The sequence below is a fragment of the Patella vulgata genome, chromosome 8 (assembly GCF_932274485.2).
Source record: "Patella vulgata chromosome 8, xgPatVulg1.2, whole genome shotgun sequence".
Taxonomy (NCBI): Eukaryota; Metazoa; Mollusca; class Gastropoda; family Patellidae; genus Patella; species Patella vulgata.
Window position 1 is genome coordinate 51,567,353 of NC_065886.2, and position 25,357 is coordinate 51,592,709.

General features: G+C 36.0%; 2 protein-coding genes across 2 annotated transcripts in view; both read left to right on the forward strand.

The window, feature by feature from the left end:
• Window positions 1–1,043: 1,043 nt before the first annotated feature.
• LOC126829902 (COMM domain-containing protein 8) lies at window positions 1,044–6,521 on the forward strand. The gene is made up of 5 exons (XM_050560071.2): window positions 1,044–1,156; window positions 2,149–2,304; window positions 3,739–3,891; window positions 4,393–4,551; window positions 5,846–6,521. The coding sequence occupies exons 1-5, from the start codon at window positions 1,094–1,096 to the stop codon at window positions 5,867–5,869; spliced, it is 555 nt and encodes a 184-aa protein (XP_050416028.1). The 5' UTR covers window positions 1,044–1,093; the 3' UTR covers window positions 5,870–6,521.
• Window positions 6,522–9,993: 3,472 nt separating this feature from the next.
• LOC126830652 (probable phosphorylase b kinase regulatory subunit alpha) overlaps window positions 9,994–25,357 on the forward strand; it is a 32,901-nt gene continuing 17,537 nt past the window's right edge. Inside the window, exons 1-14 of the mRNA XM_056102903.1 lie at window positions 9,994–10,546; window positions 11,331–11,489; window positions 13,319–13,535; window positions 14,212–14,294; window positions 14,870–14,950; window positions 16,463–16,561; window positions 17,160–17,306; window positions 17,677–17,730; window positions 18,582–18,704; window positions 19,715–19,810; window positions 20,681–20,788; window positions 20,917–20,995; window positions 21,385–21,519; window positions 22,373–22,482. Coding sequence (XP_055958878.1) covers window positions 10,469–10,546; window positions 11,331–11,489; window positions 13,319–13,535; window positions 14,212–14,294; window positions 14,870–14,950; window positions 16,463–16,561; window positions 17,160–17,306; window positions 17,677–17,730; window positions 18,582–18,704; window positions 19,715–19,810; window positions 20,681–20,788; window positions 20,917–20,995; window positions 21,385–21,519; window positions 22,373–22,482 — 1,569 coding nt within the window. The 5' untranslated portion in view covers window positions 9,994–10,468. The remainder of the gene's footprint in view (window positions 10,547–11,330; window positions 11,490–13,318; window positions 13,536–14,211; window positions 14,295–14,869; window positions 14,951–16,462; window positions 16,562–17,159; window positions 17,307–17,676; window positions 17,731–18,581; window positions 18,705–19,714; window positions 19,811–20,680; window positions 20,789–20,916; window positions 20,996–21,384; window positions 21,520–22,372; window positions 22,483–25,357) is intronic.

Genomic DNA, 25,357 nt, shown 5'->3' on the forward strand with positions numbered 1-25,357 from the left:
TATTCTACTGTAACTTTAGTCTGGTGACTTGTTTTAGTGATACCTATCTTATTATTGTGACCATTAGCCAGTTTTGGACACTCGTTTATTAAAAGTACAATTTTAAATATTTATCTGAGTTTTTGTCATTAGTGTTGGAATAAGGTACAACCCCCAGAAAACAGTACTTCGGCACTGTGAACAGGTAGCGGTAGACGTAAAATGAGATGCTGTTTAAGTTAAGCTTCTGAAATCAATGCACATGCCATTATTGACGATTATGTGAACGAGGCATGAGGCTTTATATTAATTTGAGATAACAATTTTTGCTTAGCATTGGAGTATAGTGCATTCAAAGCATTAGGCCAACACGTTTTTAAACTTTCGGCAAATTATTTGTTTCTGTTCCCCCCCCCCCCCCCTGGAAAAAATTGGCGCCCATATCAGTATGGGCGCCCCATAAATCCGATTGACATTGTTGCACTCCCACAACAAGATTGGTTTTATAAACATATCGTTATATGAGGCCCCCCCCCCCCCATAATGAATCACACGATTAACACCACAACTTGATTGAGGGGGTGTCCAAAGCTGCGTGATCTGTGGGGTACTTTATCCAGGAGGGAGGGGGGGGGCATAATGACATGTTTGGTGGGGTGCCTTATAATGACAATATAATGATTGTCGGGCTGCAGATATGCCGAGTGAGATTGGCTGAGCGCGCCCACGTCTTGATCAATGGGTTGCCTCATCCAGGAAGGGGTGGGCCACGACGAGATCATGGGCGCCCATAATATAATTTGCGGGGTGCCCATATTGCCGAGTGAGATTGGGCGACCAAAACGGCGTGATAATCTTCAAAAATCAAACAATTTGCACTGATCAAACCTGATTCCAAAGTTTTCGTTTTGCTCATAAATTATAATATCAAAATATCATATTGCAAATTCAGTCTCAAAATTGAAATTTTCATAGTTCCCCTCACGCTGATTTCGGTAAGTATTTAACCGGATCCGTCTAGCTGCGGTCGATTCCGGTATATTTATGTTGGTGTCGGTAATGGTTTCAACGTCTGGATGATAAGGATTACTGAGTTGCCCACCTGACCTGAAAGATGGCGGACCTCGAAGAAGCCACTGAATTATTGAAAAAATGCGATGTAAATGAGGTGGCAAAGGTTTGTATTGTACATTAGTAACGTGAGATAGATAAGCAACTTCGAATTTACTAGTTTACGCCATGATCGTTTCTATCTTTAAAATGGAATTCAGCGATATCAAATTTATGCGTTTACTTTCAATTTATTTTTCTTGACGTCTGACCACGCCCACCTATAAATTCGAAATGAAATGGGGTTTAAGGTCCTACTGTTCTGCTCTTGAAGACGGGCATATGCCATACAGTGTGCCATGAGGAGGGAAATTTTGCCTGGACAGTGGCACTATATGGCCTACTCTTTTTATATCGAATTCCAAATGCCAAGGGATATATGTTATGTGCACGCCAATGTGTTCACAGGACCTCGGTTTTCCATCCCATCCGAATAACTAGACAGCTGTCCTTGTCAGGCCCTCCATCCTGCACCACTGACAAAGCGAAACCATGTCAGAAAATCCTGATAAACTTTCTTGGCCAATGCAGGGATCGAACATGCGACCTCCAGACTAGCGAGCCAGCATCCTACCCACTTAGCCAACGTGGCTCCCACGTATAAATTCAGTGAATCTAATATTAATAACGTTATTGTGCAGGGTGACTGCACCACATGTAAACCATTACACAAGTGCTGCTGAATTGTAAAATATTACACATTTATAAACGTAAATCGGTTTGCTGTTATATGCAAAACATATTGTGCACAAATACCATGTTTTTATTAAGTATAGAATGAATAAAAACAAGGGAATGTATACGGACTATTTCTATTTTTTTCGTTTTCTCTTATGTAGTGACATTCATTTACTTTTTTGTATTGTCCGATATCCTCTCACATAACAACTTTTGGTCTTGGAAGGAATTATTAGTGAGCAGAAATTCGCCTGTGGATCTGTTATCACTTGTCACATCAAAAAGAAAGATAACTCATGTTTTCCTTTTGCTTCATTTCCTTTAACTGCCATTAGAAATATCAAATACTATACATAAACCATGCATTATTTTGAATTACAGCTTACTCATCTTGTGGCATCCAGATTGTGTACAAATAAAAATATTAGTTATGAAACATACAGTAAAAAATGGACTTTAGAAGAATGGTGGATTGTGACAAATTATTTAGAAGATACTCTTACAAAATCAGCTAAAAACAGACTCTCTAAAGATGAGGTAATACAGCAAAACAAATATACACAAGAGATGGGTAATTTCCATTTTTACACATGTCCATGTAAATCTGGTTGATATTTCCATAACCCACGTGCAATTCACATTTCCTCGTGGACACTCTACAATCTGAGTAAAACACAGATCCTATTTCGTTTTATTTTTTATAGTTCAAAATTTCGTTTTACTTGTCATTACTACACAAGGATCTGGAAGAGTTGTTATCATTGACGTGTTCTGGATGATGTGAGGGATTAGCCAATGAAACAGTCTGTTACAGCAAGATTTTGGCGTAAGGTGCACTGGACTGTGCGTAATCCACTATAAACATCAACGCTGATTGGTTAATCAAATGTCTCACGTCATAGGGTCAAAAGCCACTCAATTAATCCCTGGAACTTTCATGTACCGGTATTTCCAGATCTATTACTTTAATTCTTGTTAATATTTAGCAGTTATATGCCTTGGTTATATTACTGTTGAATTTTAATCACATTGATTTAAGATGGGTTATCTACCCTTGACAGTATTGGATTTAGGGTATGGGGATGGGGGGGGGAAGTGGGTTGAGTAGAAGATCAAAAGTTCCATTAGATGTCCAAGAGATTCTAATTTGGATTTGAAAATATGAAGGTCAACCTCAAATTGCAACGAAAGCTTTTGAATTGATACATTTGACTGGCTAAAGGTTTCTCATCAAGCCTGTTATTAGTGACTGACTTTAAAGAGGATTAAACCATATGTTAGTCTCAAAATGACCCAGTTTGTGTGAGTGGAAGTAAAACACCATCTCTCTCTCTTTCTCTCTTTCTTAAAAGGCCTGGCTGCGACTTATACCTTGATTGAAGTTTGTTCAATATTTCTGTTAAGTCACCCAGAATATACCTCAGAATGCACCAAATCGAATCTGTTTTTTAAAATTTCTGGACCATTCGCTTTTTTTTTTTCAATCAGTCCCTCCCCATTGACTTGTTTCTCCCCACCCCCCACCATAAGGTTCATCCATCCCTGGCCATTGAATACTTGATCACTTTTTAGTTTCTTGGATGGCGGAATGGTTAGCGTGTGCGCGTTGTATCATACGATCTGTCATTGAGTCAACTGGTGTGGTTTCGAATCCCTGGTTGTATGTGACGAGGAGTAGGGTCGGCTGTTGAACCTCGTGGGTTTTCTCCCACTGCTAAAGACCCCTACGCGCAAGCAAAGTATTGAAATAAAATTAAACCATATGTTAGTCCTGAAGTGACCTAGTTTGTGTTGAATGGACATTACCCCCCCGCCCCCCCTCTCTCTTTCACTGTGTGCATACTCTATATTGATAGTTACCCATAAAAAATAACAAGATTGACAACAAGGAAGTCAGTAAGTGTATATTTAAGTAACTTTTTAACTTGTTTTAGAATATGAAATACTAATCCTGTTTATGATATGTTACAGATTTTAAATATATTGTCACCATTAGCAGATGAATATAAACAGAGTATTATAGAAGTTCTTTCTGTACGTAATGATGATCTACATCAACATCTAGTCTCAAAAACAACCCATGTTTCACAAAATGTCCTCACTGACTTCGACTGGCAAATGAAGGTAGGTAGAGGTTGTATTCATGGGCGGATCCATGAATTTTTGCAGGAGGGGGTTTGCCAGGTTCCGGTTAAGGAAATTTTATGCCATCATCGTCTCCAAATTACGTAGGCATACATACACACTGATCTTTTTAAAGAGAGAAATCACATTGTGATTCAATTTCGTTGATGCAAAGCATTAATTGTGATATCACATATGTCTATATTATTATCTAGCACTTTGAATGTCAATGCTATCCCACCATCTGATGTTAAAGCATTTATTGTGATATCACATATGTCTATATTATTATTTTGCGCTGTGGATGTCAATCCCATCCCATGATGACGTAACTTTTTGTAAACATATTTGGAGCTCTGTTTAAACCCGAATGATATTGTTACGCAGTTAGATATTGGTTCTTAAGCAGACTATGCTTTCAGCAGTGTTGAGTGGGATTAGGTCTAATCAAATGAAACACTGCGAGGAGTATACATTATATGGATATTTTTTTTCTTTCAGTTGATTATGTCCAGTGATAAACTGTCTTCCATTCACGAACCTCTACTCAATTTAGATTTACAAACTAAAGATGCTAATAATCAAAGTCAAGTTGTTTCTCTTGAATTAAATAAAGATGACTTGAAAAAACTGATCACAAGTTTAGATGGTGCTAGTAAGGTGAAGAATTATATATTTTATTTATTGATTGAGGGGAGGTGTGGTTGATGGAGGGGAAGTGTGTCCGTGTGTGTGTGTGGGGGGGGGGATTGAGGAGAGGTGTGGTTGCTAGAGGGGTGTGGTTGATTGAGGGGAAGTGTGTGGGGGGGGGGGGGCGGGGTGATTGATAGAGGGGTTGATTGAGGGGAGGGGTGTGGTTTAATTCCTAGACAAGAACATAAAGATATAATCTATATCATCAACAGAATCGTATGTCATTTCGTTAGATTAAGTAGAAATTGTTCTGTTAACTAATTTTATTTTTTATTTTTACTTAAACATTTATTTTAGGCGAACATGTATGTTCACATCAAATTTTTACTAAAATCAAAAAGGAATGGCTATTTTAAGATTGATGAAATTTTTGGGTTTGTAAGAGAATGTTATATAGATTAAAAAATTAGCATCACATTTTACAGAAAAAGTACCGCCAACTTTGTATGGAGTGCTTGAAGTGCAAAAAATTGATACTTATTTAAAAAAAAAATCAATATTTCGATACAGTGTAGAAATTTTACTACGCTATTAGAAGTTGTTACTTATCACATGCATTATGTATCAGTGGGTATTGTTTGAACAAACATTATTAAAAGGCTTATCTTTGTCGGTTTCTTGAAAAATTAGCGTTGAAAATCAACTCAAACAGGAAAATAGCTAAAATCACTAACCATGTATAGGGGCCTTCCACGAAAAATGTGAAAATTTAGGAAATGTTGCATGTACACGTGTCTATCAATGATGAAAAGCCCATCTTTGATATTTTACTCCTTCATTTTTTATTTTCATTAAATTTGAACTGTGAATTATGATTTTTTTCCATTTTATGCCTATTTGAACGGATTGATTATAATACTTTTAATTGCCTGATCATCATGAAACAAAACCTTCTAAGAGCATTTGATTAAGTATGTGGGGGGTTTGATGGCTGAATGGTTAGCACGCGCGTGCTGTATCATACGGTCTGCCATTGAGTCAACTGGCGGGGATTTGATTCCCCGGTTGTACGTGACAAGGGGTAGGGTAGCCTGTCCAACCTCGTGGGTTTTCTCCAGGTCCTCCGGTTCCTCCCACTGCTAAAGAACCATACGAGCAAGCGAATTATTGAAATAAAAAAATTAAATCATATGTTAGTCCCGAAATTACCTAGTTTGTGTTGAGTGGATGTTAAACCCCATTTCTCTCTCTCTCTATTAAGTATGTCTAATCATATTTATAAACAGTTTTCTAATGTGGTTTTTATTTATTTTTTTTCTAGGCAGTACAGCAATTATCAACATGAATGACGTGCAACATTTTACATTTGGTGTATTACCAACATTTCATTAATGATTTGTGTTGTCAATTTCATATACAAGAATTAACGAAGCAAGATTAAACATTCTCAAAGAATTTGATAAAAGTATTCATCATTTCCAATCTGATTAAAATACAGATCTATATTTCGTTTTGTTTTTTTTATACTTTCGATGGCCTCTACTACATGAAGATCTGACAAGTTGTAGCAATAGGTCACTTCAGAGGTCATACAAGCGGCTTTTGACCCTATGACATCAGACAGTTGATTAACCAATCAGCATTGATGTTTCTAATGGATTACCCACAGTTCCGTGCAAAACACGCCTAAAGCTCGCCGTAACAGACCGTTTCATTGGCTAATCCCGAACACCATCCAGAACATGTCAATGATAACAACTCTTACAAGTACTAGTGTAGTAAAGACAAGTAAAATGAAATTTTGAACTATAAAAAACAAAACGAAATAGGATCTGTGTTTTAATCAGATTGCATCATTTGAACTTTAAAATAGAAATATAATAAATTGCGTATAGGCATAACAAATCCATATTGCCATTTTTAAACAAGAACAAATCATTCCTAAGTTTTCTGTACATAGAACTTTGTTTTTATGATAAAAGTTGTTATTTATTTAATTTATTTGTGTTGTGTTATATTTTGAAATGAATTTATTCAGGAAAAGTGAAATGTTAATATCTAGGTCCTAAACGTACTTTAACAGAAATTGCTCAAATGTACGAAGCTATGAAAACTCCTTAGGTTCTTTACAAGAGTTTTGACGAAAATTATGTTTTGACTCGATGGGGTTTATCCTTACTTGGAGGCACGGTGGCCAAGTAGGTAAAAGGCTGGCGCACTACCCTGTAGGTCGGGTGTTTGATTCCTGCATTGGCCAACATGGGTTCCCCTTGTCAGTGGTGCAAAATGGAGCGTCTGACAAGGACAGCTGCCTAGTCATTTGGATATGATGAACAACTGAGGTCTGTGTATACATTGGCATGTATGTAAAAGATCCTTTGGCAGTTTGAATTTGATATAAGAGTGGGCCATAGTACCACTGCCCAGGCAAAATTCCCATCATAGCACACTGTATGGTGTATGCCTGTCTTCATTAGTCCCAGAACAGTAGGATGTTAAACCCCATTTCATTTTATTTTGCATGTGCATCAATGTTACTGGTAATTTCATGATATACCTCAATCTATAACATTCTGTGGAGTCCAACATTGTCACAATTAACTGATCAATAGCTTGAACGGGAAGGAAGACTTTGTCTATAGTAACTCAATAATTAGTAGCCCTACAACATCATGTCATATTCTTAAAGCAGACTGATTATTTCCCCTTATTTCATGATGGACGACTAATTTTTTTCTCCCATCTTCCTGCATTTTGTGGTTGACTTTTTGGTTTAGAATTGGAGAAAAGGGATCAAATTTGCAATTTCATAGCAGTTTTGGGTAATACTAATGATATTACAGCAGAGGGATAGGGGGGGTGTAAAGTGTCTTGTTGCAGTTGCAGAGCAGAGTCAACATCAAATCCCCGTAGCAAAAAATCTAAATGGCCAACCCCCTACAAAATTGATGAGAAGATTGCCAAATGCAGTCCCCTATGTGCATATAAAGATTGGAACCATCCGAATGTTGAGCAAAAAGCTACAGCCTGTGATGTTACAACCATTTAACATTGAAATCAATGGGCAAATAATTGCTAGTCTGAGTCCATAAAGATGTCTTATTATCTCCCTTTAATGCTCAAACCATTGTAAATATTTTTGTATTTTAGTCTACAAATGAGATCTTTCAGGTAAACTTTTGGCAGGGAGGGTATGCATATCTGAAGAGTTTAAAATGTCTAACTATCTCCCTTTAATGCGCAAACCATTGTAAATATTTTTGTATGTTAATCTACAAATGAGATCTTTCAGGTAAACTTTTGGGAGGCAGGGTATGTATATCTGAAGAGTTTACATAACAAAATTTTGATGTACTTTTTTGTAATTTATTTGAATACACTCTGCTGGGCGTCCAGTCCTAAAGTCCTTGAAAAGTTCCTTGTATTTAATATACGAAGTTGAATATCATTTTACAATATTTATTACAATAGTACACTATATGATATAAGATTCAGATGTTATCACTTTACACTTTTCACACAGATATTCAAATAGTTTCCATAATCTTAGTCAGTATTTCACTGTTTACTTGCAGTTCATTTCACTCCTTTCAGTAAATAATTAAATTATAGTTTCATCTATTTTACCATTACTCGGCACTCTGTTGAGCCTCTTTTCTGGCCAACTCTTTATTTTTAGTCTCACCATAATCAACTACTAAATAGAGAGCAACAAAAGCTGAAAAGGGGAAAAAAATGGTGTTAAAATAGATCAGATTCACTGTACATTAAAAAAAATTCATACTATATTTCGAGAAAATGGACCTCCTTTAAAATACCGTCCTTGTTTTCTATAAAAGGTTTTGAATCGGCCCAATTAACATTTTGAGCGTTGATTCTTTATTATCAACTGGAAATGTATGGGCAGATAACAGCCTCAATTCATTCTATAAAACAAAACTAAGACTGAAAAGAAATAACTAATAACAGAGAGAGAAATGGGGTTTAACATCCACCCAACACAAACTAGGTCATTATGGGACTAACTCATGGTTCAATTTTATTTCTTTAATTCACTTGCACATAGGGATCTTTAGCAGTGGGAGGAAACCAGAGAACCAGGAGAAAACCCACGAGGTTGGACAGGCGACCCTACTCCTCGTCATGTACAACCGGGGAATCGAAACCACGTCTTTGACTCAATGACGGACCTTATGATACAACGTATACATGCTAACCATTCGACCATCCAACCCTCCTCTGTGTTGTTGAATGGCAAATCTGAAAACTCCACATAGATTTTATTGTAATTATGGAAATATAGATCTTAAGTTATGAAACATACGTGGAACTACTTTAAATACTGATTCTGTAAATCGCCTCCATACATTTGGTAAGCCTCTTGATATTACCCCAGCAAATGCTCTTTGTTCAAACGGAGATAAGCTGTATCTTACTATTCCACTCACTTTGGCTAAATTACCAAACTGCTTCCCCATTTTCTGCAAGAGAAAACGATAGACGATGGTCACAGGGACAAATTTTAAAACAAGGGCGACTGTAATACAAAAAGATGAAAGCTATGATTAGAATTATTATAGCGCGAAGCTTTAAAGCATCGCGCTTGAGCAAAGCTCTTTTCTGGTAACACAGGAGCGTAACCAAAATTGTCACCCAAAGACTGTTGATTAAAAAAAAATTCAGACCGTAACCGGATACACTGGGCAAAACTGGCAATGGCATGCCAACTCACCAAATCTCGCCCAAGCGAGATTACGCGTCTCATATAAAGATTTCTATGACGTGTCTACATCACTTATTTTTGACGTCAATGAAAATAATTTTCACACTCTTTTTGATCTTTTTTTTGTTAAACCATATTAATCATACAACAATCACATCAGCTTCGCTCAATTCATATTATTCAGTTAAAATGACCAGAGACCCTGTTTGATTTGAGTAAACAAAAGAATTCTTGATATTATTGATGTTTTTAGTGGGATGGCAATCTGTATTTGTTGCAAATTTTAAGTGTAAGTGTAAGACGCAAGAAAGATTAAGAAGAGATAAAAGTCAAGCCAGTTTTCAGATATAAAATGAAAATTGGGTTGAATTTTCTATTGACATTCTATCTCAAATTGTCTCAAATACTAAGGTTTATTTCACTGCGACGTTTCAACAAGATTTCACAAGTCCTTATCAAGCATATTTGTGTATATATTACCAATTCAGAAATTCTCACTCTCCGACTTCTCTCATGCGAAATTTAGTAGAAGTAGAAGTGACCTTCACCAAACGTGCAAAGCTGTTTACTTTACTTGCGTATTTCCACAAAAACGAATATAAATGTAGACAATATGAAAAGTTTTACCCTTTTTTTTGTTTTAAATTCGAATTCCTTCGCCAGCTTCGACAATTTAATACGAAACAATTGTAAAGAAAATGTATACATGTACATGTCAAGGTCAATTTGTGAAGTTCAAGGCTATTCATATTGATGTTCGTCCTTCTTGTGCGTGGAGGAAAAGAACAAATTAATGTTATTGGTTTGAGTGACAGATATTTATTGGTTTATTACTGTGGTTTCTTGTTTTTTCATCAACCTAAAACTTTAACGTAATGTGCCCTCAACTTTACATTGCAACAATCGTTTAATTTATTGACAGCAACTGCCGCTAGCCCCGAGAACATCGCTAAAATTTCGGGATAAATTGACAAGAGCTCTGGGCCTGGCTCTCGACTTTTAGCCTATCCAATGGTCATCACTCTTCACTGTCATTTACAGCCACAGTATCAGTAGTCTAACCTACCATACCATTTACATCAGTACAAAATAAACATGGTCAGCACCATGTGTCTTTACTGGCAGTCAACAGACTTATAAATGATACGAAAACTGGTGCCAGTGAGTTTTGAAGTTTGGATTTATTCACCATAAACTCCCAGCCACAACCCTGCAGTAACAATGAGAAACCGAAGTAATTCCGGAATCCGTTTGGATTACTACCAGAGACTAGTTTATAAAAGTATACTGAAATATCAGGTGAATATTAAAGGATTACCGGTAGGCCTAGGCCTACATTAGATGATGAACACACTCACTGAGTTGACTGAGTCAGCTGTATCTATTCTAAATAATCTTACTTATATTGTGTGAATATTTAGTTTTAAAAATTTTGGGTATTTGTTTTTTCATTAATAACGATTAAAGGGAATATTTTTATTCTTTTGGGCCTTTAAACGGCATTATAAAGCTTAGCTGAACTGTGAATACGATAGAAACACAATTATTGATTAAGGTTACATTAAGTTACAGTACACAATAAATCAACAACATTGTGTGTTTTAGTGGAATAATGATTACAACAGAAGTATTGCATTTAATACCGAAACCATTAATTTGACCAGCTACTATAAGCTTACTAGTTGTTTCATAATTAATATTTAATGCATTACCACAGTGATTCTCAACCAGTGTGCAGCGAAATTTTAAACGGTACACTAAGAAAATGTGAAAAACCATCCCAATTGAGTCATTCTATGGGTCTATGACTAGTCTCTGTCTACAGTTGTATGCCGTCTGACTTACCATGTTTTTGTTTTGCAAAATTTAAATATTTTTCATATATATTTAGCCAGGTGTGCCGCTATTTCTTCATGTGTTCTAAGGTGTGCCATAATCAAAAAAATGATTAAGAACCACTGCATTACTACATGTAGTAGGCTACAACAAATGAATATTTCTCATACTATACTATTTTTTACGTAGTATGGTATTGAATTCCATGTACATGTATTTACCTACTCATCTGTGTGCATAATTTCAGAACCCAGCTACAGGTTTGATATCAAGTAGTGAGACTAATTCTCATGCTTGGGTGAGAGATAATGTATACTCTATTATATCAGTGTGGGGATTGGCAATGGCCTACAGAAAAACAGCTGATTTGGATGAAGATAGAGCTAAAGCTTATGAACTAGAACAGGTTAGATGATCTTCTTTAATTGGCATTTAGAAATTGAACATATACTATTCAAAAAAAGTAGGGGATATTTGATTTTGGGGGCATAATACTAAAATATGCAAATGACTACGAAAAAAGTCACTATAGAACCTAACAGAAGAAACATTTCCAGTTACATGTGATGCCCAAACGCACCAATAGCTACCGCATGGAATGCAGGTGATGCTTGGGATCATCATGGGTGTCCAACCCAAGATTTGCACGACTCTGACTTTGAATGTTACAGTCATTGTGGCATTGAATTCCAGGGTGGAAACATCAGTTTAATTGTTTTAGTGACCAGAAAACAAATTTTGATATGCGTGGGCTTACCCAAAATGAAAGGTTACGTGCCCTTGGCATGCTACAGATCGGCACAACACAGGCGGTTGTGGCGCGGACGATGAATGTTTCTCAGTCTGTCATAAGCAGGCTATGGTCCAGATACAGTGATACACAATCTGTACAGGACAGACCACGCTCAGGTCGACCAAGGGCGACAACTCAAGCCCAGGATCGATTTATCCGTACCTTGGCCTTGAGAAATCGTGTCATCACAGCAAATCAGATCAGCGCTCGTCTTCAAACAGACACTGGTGTGAGAGTGAGTGGCCAGACGATTCGGAATCGACTGCATAGGGGTCACCTTCGCGCCCGACGTCCTCGCGTGATCCCTTGTTTGAGAGATCATCACATTCAGGCAAGACGTCGTTGGTGTAGGGATCGTCAACACTGGGATAATCGACGCTGGAGCAATGTGATGTTTTCAGATGAGTCAAGGTTCACTGTTGATTTTTTGGACAGACGTAGGAGGGTGTGGCGTCGTCGAAACGAGCGCTTCCAAGACGTTAACGTCATCAGACATGATCAATTTGGGGGTGGTTCTGTTATGGTGTGGGGAGGAATCACTGTTGCTGGAAGAATGGCTTTACATGTTGTTGCAGGGCGTGTTACAGGCCAGTACTACCGGGACAACATCTTGGCAGTCCATGTTGTGCCGTTCGCACCACGTCATGGCCGCCGTTTCATCTTCCAGGATGACAACGCAAGATGTCACAGGGCCAGGATCGTTACAGGTTACCTCCAACAACAGAACATCACCACATTACCTTGGCCAGCACTGAGTCCCGACCTCTCCCCCATCGAGCATGTCTGGGACGTCAACAACGTCCTGCCAATGTCCAAGAACTTGCTGCTGCGTTGCAACAGGAATGGGACAATCTGGACCAAAATGACCTTAGACGTCTCATTAGGAGTATGCCACATCGGATCAATGCTTGTTTGGCAAACAGAGGAGGATTTACCCGTTACTGACTTGGTTGTGATGCTGTGGTAACTTTGCTGTTTGACCCCGGGTATCATTTTACCCTTATAATGGTCAGTCTGTGCCTTACTTAGTCTAACGATCATTTGGAATAAATCGATGAATGTGAACTTCATTTCATTTTGTCATTTGTTTCTTCGTCAGTTTCATTAGGTGACTTTAATAACACTTAAAAATCAAATATCCCCTACTTTTTTTGAATAGTATATTACCACAAGGTACAATTTTATGGATACACAATTACTGGGTTTAATACAAAGAAAGACCTGCAATATACAGATTTACCTCTGGCATAATGCATGTTTTATGTGTCATCTGTTTATTTTGAGATTGTGGTGTGGACATCAGCCTCTCTGTTAGCTTGTTTTCCAAGCAAAAAAACCCAAAGCTCATTGCTCTAAAGCACCCGTCATATTCATCTGCATAATTCAAAATAATTGTATGGTATATATTTTGTATTAAAACAAAAAATGTTTTATTTTTACAGGCCATAGTGAAAGCTATGAGAGGATTATTAAAATGTATGATGGTACAAGTTGATAAGTTAGAGAAATTTAAGAAAACACAGAGTCCGAGAGATGCTCTACATGCTAAATATTGTAGTAAAACGGGCAAGGCTGTAGTAGGAGATTATGAATGGGGTCATCTACAGATTGATGCAACTTCACTGTATTTATTAACATTAGCTCAAATGACAGCTTCTGGTATGTTTTATTTCTATTGATGTCATGCATTATTGGTTTTGTCAGCCATATTATTGTCAGGGGTGCAGGACAGGGGCCTTACAAATATTAGTCTGGATACGTTGTCAACATTTGAGAATAATAGGTAATTGGCTAGATTATCCGGTCTTTTACATTATCATAAACAAGGTCTAAGGGAGCTAACTAGTCCTAAAACAAGAGGTTGACGCCCATGAAATTAATTCAAGAATGTCATTTCAAAAAATCCTTTTGATTGCAATTTTAGTTCAATATCCAACACTCTTTTTTTTTTATTCTAAAATTTCTCTCTTCATGGGCCATATCTATGTTTTTTTAATTAATCCTAATTCGTCATCACGATTCATGTTTGTTTATATTAATGCAAGAATTATGGGATTTATAGCGGTAAGGGGTGCAACTCTTACCTGACCTAGCTAGAAGATACTTGATAATCAACCACATTAAAAACCAAACTCCTGGTTACACATGGGCAATGGAATTTTCGTCAAATATGGACAACTGTCCCAGACCCTCCGTACGTTGAGTACTAGGAGGTTCTTGGTGACCGAGACTACCCTGCAATAGGCATTGTTAGCTCTAGTATAATGCCTCGTTATGTAATTCTTCATCATTCATTTTCATGTGATTTTTGTGTAACCATATTTTTATTTTACAGGATTGGAGATAATTTATACGTTAGACGAAGTAGCATTTATACAGAATCTTGTCTTCTATATAGAAACAGCCTATAGAACACCTGTAAGTAATAATAGGTCAACATTCTTTTATTCCTGATTTACATAAATATTGCTTTAATAAGAAGGTCACTAAGACAAATGAAATGAAACGAAATGGGGTTTAACGTCCTACTGATCTGCTCTGACTGTGTAAATGAAAAGGGGCATACACTGTACTGTGTGCTATGAAGGAAATTTTGCCTGGGTAGCGGCACTACGGCCTACTCTTATATCGAATTCCAACTGCCAAGGGATCTTTCACGTGCATGCCAATGTATAAACGGAACCTCAGTTTTCAATCCGAACGACTAGACTGCTGTCTTTGTCAGACCCTCTGTCCTGCATCACTGACAAGGGGAAACCACGGCGGAAAAAAATCTGAATGAACTTTCTCAACCAATGCAAGTATCGAACAGACGAATTCCAGGCTAGCGAGCCAGCATCTTACCCATTTAACCATCGTGGCTCCCCCACCAGTAAGACAATAATGAATCAATTAAAAAAAATAGTTTACACAGAATTATATCGACTACATATGTGTAATTTTTAAAGAGTATATTGTTGTATTGTGTTTAATAAATATATTTATTATGGTAGGATTATGGTATCTGGGAAAGAGGTGATAAAACTAATCATGGATTACCTGAACTCAACTCTAGCTCTATTGGAATGGCTAAAGTAAGATACAAATTTTTTTTCTTTATTGCCCAATAAGTGAAATGTGGTTGTAAGTTCTTAGGTTGATCCCCAATCCTCAATTATTTAGACGTATATGTCCACTTCAACCAAGGGTGATATCGTAGACAAGTGTTTCCTAAGAAACTGGCCAGAGGAAGTCACAGAAATAGGCTTGATCCAGCTTTTTGAGTGAGACACAATGTCTTTGCAGGGAAGCGCCCAAGGTGAATTTCATCCGAAGGAGAAGCTCCAGATGGTGTAATGACTTGATGTGTTTATTAATTATACATTTGCATTTCTTGTGGGAGGTAGCTTTGTCATCACTCCTGTCCACCCATCCATCAAACTTTCTGTGCTTGAATTATTGCCCTTTCCCCAAAACCTTGTAAACACTCTGCAGATCAGAATTTTGGAGATTTATTTTTTTCGAACTTGTCCAAATTGTTTGACTAAATGTAGTATCGAAATTCATAGTTGCCCTATTGATTTCATGCACAGTTATTGCCTCTGGTCCTGAAGACTTAAAGCCAAATTTCAAAATACTAGTCATTGTCATGAGATGAAGAATCCTATTGATTTTCAACGATTTCCAAGTTATGGCCCTTGATCAATTTAAAATATCTTTAATATTTGATTGACAGTGTTTAAGGTCACGAGACGAAGACACCTATTGATTATCAGCAATTTCCGATAATTAATGCCAGGGTTATGGCCCTTGATCGCTTCAAAATATCTTGTGGATGCTCTGGAGGCTAAAGTTAATATCCAATTGACTTGAAATTTATACACAGTATTTAAGGTCATGAGACTAAGAATCCGATTGATTTTCAACGATTTGAAAAATTTTGTGGATGCTCCAGGGGCTAAAGTTAATATAAATTAATTCACAGTGTTTAAGGTCATGAGACAAACCATCTAAACAAATTTTAATGATTTCTGATAATTACTTAAACATGCATTATGCAAGAGCAAAATCTGCTTATTACAAGTCTTTCTTTAGGCCTGAAATGTTATCTAAATTATCAATTAGGCATTAATTAACTTATCCAGACCTTAATAAACTCTCGATGTCAAGGCTAGCCTTCGATGTAAGCTGGATTAGATTCCTATATGCCGCTAACGGCCAAAGATAATTAAATCAGAAAAAGTGGATAATCGAGACTATGCTGTTTATATTAATGATTTTAGTAATGATAACCGAGACTATGCAAAAATTTCACCGACTTCTTTCTCGGCTCATAGTGGATCAATTTGACTGAAATTTTCAGCAAATTACCTTTACATTATCTAGTTTTTAACTATTATAGCGAGAACTGCCATCTCGTTATCTTATCTCCCATAATGTATCTTTAATGGGTTGTTACTTGTAATAAGATTTTCACCTGTTGTAAATGTTTCCATTACTAACAAAAGAAATTAGGTAGAGTGATGTATAGTATTTTAGTTATTGTAATGTTTGTAAAGGTAATTTGTGTCATATTGTTTAATAAAGACACTCTGTTTTATCTTTAGGCTGCATTAGATGCTATTAATGAATTAGATTTATTTGGAGCTCGTGGTGGACCTGCATCTGTTATTCATGTTTTACCAGATGAAGCACAGCAATGTCAGGTGATTTATCTTCGTTTTATTGGAAAAATTATAGAAAAATAAACATGGAGAGAAATTCAAATGATGGAATTAATTTTTGTGCTATATTCATAATTCACAGGATAATTCTTATAGTTGTTTGAGATTGGGTATTCTAATTAAATAACCGTTAATTAAGTATATATCCAGTTTACTAAAAAACTATACAGGATACTCGTAACAATAAACTTTATGCATATTTGGTGTGGATGTCTATTCTATTGTAAATCTTAAAGTGTCATCATTGCGGCTAATTTTACAACATTGACAGATTACCAGAATTTATAATTAAGTTCACTCTTGTATTACAGAGAGAGAGAGAGAGAGAGATGGGGTTTAACGTTTTAATAATTCGCTTGCGCGTAGAGGTCTTTAGCAGTGGGAGGACCTAGAGAAAACTGTTGAGGTTGGACAGGTGACCCGGCTCCTTGTCACGTACAACCGGGGAATCAAAACCATGCTAGTTTACTCAATGACCTTATGATACAACGCGTACACGCTAACCATTCGTCCACCCTACCCCCCCCCCCCCCTTGTATTACAGACTGATAATAATTAACTGTTTTTATTTTTTCTGCAGGCTATTTTAGATTCTATGTTACCAAGAGAATCATCATCTAAAGAGATTGATTCAGCTCTATTAACTGTTATAAGTTATCCAGCTTTTGCTGTAGATGATGTTCAACTTATTGAACATACCAGAAAAACTATCAAGGAAAAACTCGAGGTAAAATTAGTTATTTCATGGTAGATTTTTACTTTTATTTATGTAATCCTAGGTTCCCACCATCACGATTCATGCTATGATTGAAATCATGGTTTTAATCGTGAAGTTAACATGGTAATCCTATCAGGTCTTATATATTGTGGTCAGTCGTAGTGAAAAGTATCTGCACGCACCAGATCATGGATTCAATAGAGACAATCCTATCATAACGCATCGCAAAAATGTGGGAACCTAACATTATATGCTATCATAGTCAATGAGCAAACAGCTGTGCTACAATGAAGATAATTCAGAAAAAATATCAAGAATGTTTTTAGCCCCAAAAAATTATTTCCAAAGTAAATCATAGTGTTTTTTTTTATTTTTTAAGGGCAAATACGGTTGTGCTAGATTTCTGAGAGATGGTTTCAAGACAGCAAAAGAGGTATTTATAACATTGTGTATAGTTTCTATTCATAAATAATTATTTTAATTTTATTTGATTGATGATGGTCATTGTGAATAAACTTGTAAGAAATACCTATATCCTGAACATCAGCAGTCAGGTTATTGATGTTGATGCTGTATAATTGTAGGGCTGGACGATATGTGAAATATTCATTATTGCGATATCAATGTAAAAATCCACAATATATTGCCATTATTGCAATATTATACTGCTTCAAGACAAAAGGCTCAAAAACAGGTGGCAAACTGTTCAAACAGATTTCTATAAGATGCATGTAAATTTAAATCATTGTAAGGTTAAGCTTACATATGTTTAGATAAAATATAATATTCCTTCAGAGAATATTATTAGGGAAAGAGAGTTAGAGTCAAATGATATATTGGAATATATTCCAATATATTGATTTATAAAAGTTATTGTCCAGCTCTAGTTAAACACAAAATTTATGCCTTAATACAGCTCTGTCGAGTATGGATTTATAAAGTACGACCAATCTAATTTATTCTTTGTTTCAATAAAATACAATAATCTTTGAGAGAATATTGTTGGAGGAATGGCGATAATCTACAGTCAAACGATATATTGAATTATTGCATTATTTTTAATGGTAAAAAAATATTGTCAATCAAATTTACATATTGGGATATCTTGATTTATTGAAATTATTGTCCAGCCCTATATAGATTTATATATGGATGTTTCTTTTAAACACATATATTTTATCTGTAATTTATTTGCTTACTGATTATTTTTTTGGGACTTGTGCTCTTTCTTTCAAGTTATAAACATTGTTATCTAGATGACAAATTTCTAAATTGTTGTTTCAGGATCCAAGAAGATTACATTATGAACCTTGGGAATTATTAGTATTTGAGAAGATTGAATGTCAGTGGCCATTGTTTTTCACATATTTTATATTAGATGGTCTGTTTAACAATAACAAAAATATGGTAAGATCGTAGTTGAATGATATCATCTCCTTCATTAATCACACAATCTGATTAAAACACAGATCATATTTCGTTTTGTGTTTTATAGTTCAAAATTTACTTTTACTTGTCTTTACTACACTAAGTTCTGGAAGAGTTGTTATATAACCCGCGTTCTGATTGATGTGAGGGATTAGCCAATGAAACGATCTATTACGGCGAGTTTTTGGTGTGAGGTGCATAGAACTGTGGGTAAACCTCTAGAAACGTTGATGCTGATCTCTATATATATTTGTGACTGTCGTTTGTCTGTCTGTCTGTCTGTCTGTCTGTCTGTCTGTCTGTCGGTCTGTTCGGGGTTGGCGGCTACACTAGGTCTGCCCCGAGTCTGAAATTTGGGGTAAAGGGGTAGCTCGGACCGGGGAGTAACATAGGCCAGGTGGCGTTAGTCTACCACTTCCGGTTTCGGAGTTATGACCCCCGAGCGAAGCCGGTCTGTTCGGGGTTGGCGGCTACACTAGGTCTGCCTCGAGTCTGAAATTTGGGGTATAGGGGTAGCTCGGACCGGGGAGTAACATAGGCCAGGTGGCGTTAGTCTACCACTTCCGGTTTCGGAGTTATGATCCCCGAGTGAAGCCGGGTATCCTGCTAGTTGGTTAATAAAACGTCTGACATCATAGAGTTAAAAGCCGCTTGTATGACCTCAGACGCCACCTCCCACTACAAATGGTCAGATCTTCATGTAGTGTAGGCCATTGATAGTAAAAAAAAAAAAATGAAATGAAATATAGATGTGTATTTTAATCAGATTGATTTCTTATTATGAAATTTAAATTTATTAATATGAAATTTCAACTTAAAATTAATAAATTAACAAAATAGTTAAGTTGAAATTTCATAAATTCTATCTCGTAGTTCATGAAAATTAAAGTTCAAGGTTTTGCATGTTTTGCAAGTTTTTACAACTTGATTATGGTTTAGCTTATTTTATGCTGTCATGTGTCAGCCTACATGGTAAATATTAATTATAGGTAGAAGAGTACAGACAAAAATTAGATGAAGTCATATTTAAATCAGAGGATGGTATACCAATGATACCAGAATTATTTTATGTACCAGCAGATAAGGTAAGAATGTATAACAAAGATAACAAGCTTACATTCTGTAGCAGCTGATTGGAAAAATGGTATGCCAATCATGCTAGCGTATAGTAGCTATAAAGATGGTATATAATATGACCAAATTCAACATGTGTTTTACTGTGTGCTTGATTGACAGAAGAGGGCAGAAGATTGAATCCAAGATAGTTTTTGTACCAACCTAACAATATGGTTCTTTTTTCTTTTTAAGTCAACTGGTGTGGTTTTGATTGCCCAGATGTAAGTGACAAGTAGTAGGGTCTGTCATTTAGTCAACTGGTGTGGTTTGATTCCCCAGATGTAAGTGACAAGTAGTAGGGTCTGTCATTTAGTCAACTGGTGTGGTTTGATTCCCCAGATGTAAGTGACAAGTAGTAGGGTCTGTCATTTAGTCAACTGGTGTGGTTTGATTGCCCAGATGTAAGTGACAAGTAGTAGGGTCTGTCATTTAGTCAACTGGTGTGGTTTGATTCCCCAGATGTAAGTGACAAGTAGTAGGGTCTGTCATTTAGTCAACTGGTGTGGTTTGATTCCCCAGATGTAAGTGACAAGTAGTAGGGTCTGTCATTTAGTCAACTAGTGTGGTTTGATTGCCCAGTTGTACATGTCATATGACAAGGAGTAGGATCTGTCCAACCTTGTGGGTTTTCTCCAGGTCCTCTGGTTTCCTCCCACTGCTAAAGACCGCTACATGCACTTGAATTATTGAAATAAAATTGAACCATGTGTTAGTACTGAAATGACCTGGTTTGTGTCGAGTGGACGTTAAACCCCATTTCTCTCTGTCTCTCTCTTTATCTTTTAAAATAGTATGACAGATGGTTATCATATAAAAATATCTTTTTTCTTTCATTTTAGGTTGAAGCAGAATACAAGAAACCCAACAGTCAGAAAAGATTAGCCACAGGGAAATTACCTCACATGTGGGGACAGTCTATGTATATATTAGGTCGTCTCATGTATGAGGTTTGTATATGTCTTTATATAAAACCTTGGGCACAGTCTATGTATATATTAGGTCGTCTTATGTAAAACGTGAACGTAAACTCGTTTTATTTTAAATCTAATAATATATTCAAACTATTGATTTGTAGGGATTTTTATCACCCGGTGAATTAGATCCGTTAAATAGACGTCTGGTAGCAGAAACTAAACCAGATATTGTTGTACAAGGTAAAATATTTCTTAATTATAATCTGAATTCAATTAACTACATACTTTTAAGGAACTTACCCAACATTAGTTTTTGAGGTACCATTGATATCCAACTTTCTTAAAATATTTGGGGGTTGGATGGTCGAATAGTTAGCGCATGCACGTTGTATCGTAAGGTCTGTCATTGAGTCAACTGGCATGGTTTCGATTCCCCGGTTGTACGTGACAAGGAGTAGGGTCGTCTGTCCAACCTCGGGTTTCCTCCCACTGTTAAAGACTTCTACGCGCAAGCGAATGATTGAAATAAAATTAAACCATATGTTTGTGTCGAGTGGTTAAACCCCATTTCTCTCTCTTGAAATGTTTGTTTTGATATAAAAATGATAATTAAATTTTGATCATTTCAGTTGTTATATTAGCTGAAGATACGTTGATAAGAGATAAACTAGCAGAACAAGGTATAGAAGTACAATCTGTTAGTGATGTACAACCTATACAAGTTTATCCAGCTAGAATACTTAGTCAGATCTATTCACTTCTAGGTAAGAAGCTTAAACATAATAACACAGGAACATGAAGAACAAGCCTGGAAATAAGGCACCGGTCACAGACAATGTCAGGCACATACTCAGGCTTTGTCAGACACAAAATCTTTGGTGCCTGTCATTTTGTCCGGCACTGATTTGTCTTTTTTATTGATATTATTAATACATGCCCGGCACTAACTTGAAAATGTCAGGTACTATTTCATTAGTGCCTGACATTTTCTCAGGTACATCTAAAACCGTTATTTCCAGGTCTGTTGAAAAATAAAAAACAATTTTAGATAAAAGTGTAGTAAATCATTGCATACCTGTAATCAATACATGTTAGAATAAACCAGTTTTATGGAAATTATTTTTGGGGTTGAAGTCCAAGTGACGAATTTGATGTAGAAGATAAGGCCTATTGCCTTTTTGAATTTTGATGTTACTGTGAGTTGGGTTGCATGGCTAGGTTTTTTTACAGTTAATCTGGATTCCTACAATCTGATTAAAATACAGATTTATATTTCGTTATGTTTTTTTATACTTTCGATGGCCTACACTACATGAAGATCTGATCGGTTGTAGTGGAAGATTGCGTCAGGGGTCATACGACCGGTTTTTGACCCTATGATGTCAGACTTTTGATTAACTAATCAGCGTTGACGTTTCTAATGGTTTACCCAAAGTTCCGTGCAACTCACGCAAAAAACTTGCCCTAACAGATGGTTTCATTGGCTAATCCATCCAGAAGTAAATTATTGAAGTAATTAGTGCTGAAATGACTCTATGTCTTTCTATTACAAGAGAACAGGTAAGAGCTTGCTAATCTGTTTCCGATTTTATCATAGTTTACTATTTATTTTATCAGGTAAAAATAAGAGACTTGGATTGAGTGGTCGAGCCTCAAGTGAGATTGGTCTCCTAGCAACCAGTAAACTTTATGTTCTTCACGATCAAATTTTTGCGTTTATTCCACAGGTAAGAATTCTCTATAAACTAAATTTTAACATTTTAAATTTCTCATGAAAATGATATTTCAAGATAAAGTTAACTTGAGACTATATTATAGCCAATTCGTTTTTAATTTGAGATTATTATTTTTAAGGGAATATGGTTTTAATTTTAGATAATATTTTTATAGCTTTATCTTATTATATATTTATTATTATTGCCTCTATATGATGATTTTAAACTGGTAAAACATGTCTATATCATTATTATCCAGCATGTGCTCCCTGGCTTAAATTCATAACATAATTCACTTGAGGCTGGTGTCCAATTATTTATCATTTTGTAGTTTTAGTGTAAATCACAATTAATTTTCATAGATGTCGAAATGATTTTTAAAATCTTTTTTTTTGTCTATTTTCAACATTGGACTCATGACATTAGTTTAATTATGCAATTAAACACTTTGATTAATTTATATGGCGGACAGAAACAGTTGTCTAATATATTATTAATCATGTTAAAGCTGAACTACAGAAATCATTAAATGAAAATAGTTAACGTCCTAAACAGTCGCCATACTTGTTTTCAATTTGTGAAACAAACATGGCAAATGTTTAAGGCATATAAAAGCAAAGGCAGGCCATGCCCACGTCCAGTATAGTGAAAAAACCCTCAACCAGTCGAGCGTGTGGTAGTTGAAATTTAGCAAGCCGGATGTGCTCACTGTGTTTGACAGGGCATATACTGGATGTGGGCGTGGCCTTCTATCTTATACCTGTCCTTAGTCGCCATGTTTGTTCTACAAATTGAAAACAAGTATGGCGACTGTTTAGGGCGTTATCTTTTTTTATTTAAATATTTCCATAGTTTTGTAATTGGAGTTCAGCTTTAATGCTATGTATCATTATTGATAAGCGGAAAAAAATGGATGGACCCTATGCATATTCATTACTGCATTAATAAATTTTGAGCAAGCTGATAGATTAAAATGGACAAGTTACACAAATAACCATGCAATTAATCAGAATGGCATATCATAGAAATATTAATGCTTTAAACTTAAATCATTTGAAACAATGCAAAAATATGGCATGATTAATGTTATTAGCTAGATATTATTAAAATACAGATATGATGTCATCCTTTGATGTTGGCGTACCATTATTTCAAATAATGGTACAGGCAACTTGCCAATCGTACATTCCAATCTCATGGGTGTTCACTGGGTCCTCCGGTTTCCCCCACTGCTAAAGACCCCAATGTGCAAGCGAATTATTGAAATAAAATTGTGTTAGTCCCGAAATGACCTAGTTTGTGTCGAGTGGACGTTAAACCCCATTTCTCTCTCTCTAATCGTACATTATTTATACTAGTGAAATATATCGATTTTTTGTTGGGTCCAAATTCATAATAATTCAATCAATTTTTAAAACTCAAAGGGATTGTTCGTTGGGGTTTTGGTCAGAACCCTACTGAATTTCAAAATTTCCAGATTGTAAAGTTGCAGCGTTTTCTCTGAATTTGTCAGGTGTTGTTTTATTCCCCTGCAGGATTTGTAGAGGTAGTAGGGTCGATCTTGCTGCTGGTGGGATCTGACAGCTCACATTACTTAATTGCGTACATGTATTACATTTATATCGGGGCAAGGGGATGGCAGAAAGGTTAGCATGTGCGCGCTGTATCTTAAGGTCAGTCAATAGATATCATTTAAATTTGTGGGTTTGGAAGGATTAATAAAAAAGATTTTTTTAGGATTTGTGACATGTGTTTCAGTGGTCAAAATTTGTTTGACATTTTTTATACGCCCACATTGAAATGTGGTCGTATATATTGTCGTCGCCCCTCGTCCGGCGTCCTCAATTGCTTGTGGACGCTCTAGAGGCTAAAGTAAATATCCGATTGACTTTAAATTTATACACAGTGTTTAAGGTCATGAGACGAAGAAGCCTATTGCTTTTCAGCGATTTCCGATAAATACTGCCCGAGTTATGGCCCTTGATCACTTCAAAATATCTTGTGCACGCTCTAGAGGCCAAAATTAATATCCGATTGACTTTAAATTTATACACAGTGTTTAAGGTCGTGAGATGAATTTCAGCAATTTCCGATAATTACTGCCAGAGTTATGACCCTTGATCACTTCAAAATAACTTGTGGATGCTCTAGAAGCTAAAGATAATATCCGATTAACTTCAAATTTATACACAGTGTTTAAGATCATGAGACAAAGAATCCTATCAACTATTTCTGATAATTGCTGCCAAAGTTATGGCCCTTGATCACTTTGAAAAATCTTGTGACTGTCTAGAGGCTAAAGTTATCATCCGATTGACTTCAGATTGATACACAGAGTTTAAGGTCTTGAGATGAACAAGTATATTGATTTTCAATGAATTTTGATAACTTAAACAGTTAAATCCATGATATTAAATGTTTCGTATACTAAACGTTAGCATGGGGCAGAACTTTATAAAAACCAAACAAATTCTAATGGTTTTCTGATAATTACTTAATGAGTTGTTACTCTTAATCGGATTTTAGTGTATTATGAATGTTTCATTACTGAAAAAAGTAAAAATATGCGACAACTTTTGTTGACTGCCTGGACGATTTAGCTGCTGTGGCGTATGTTTCGTTGCCTGGCAACCTATTTTTTTTATTGAACAGCTGAATCGTTTTATTAAGATTTAAAGCATGTATTATATTTGAAAGATCCAGTAGGAATGTTATTGTCGCTTGAAGGATTTAGAAACCCTTGGAAACCACAATATTGTGAAAGTTGACTCCCTGCCTAGTGGACGTTAAACCCCATTTCTCTCTCTGTGTTAGATAATGGAGTACAGTGTCACAGTGTGTAGGGGTGGGGCAGGGACAATTTAAGGGGGAAATCGTACAGATTTTC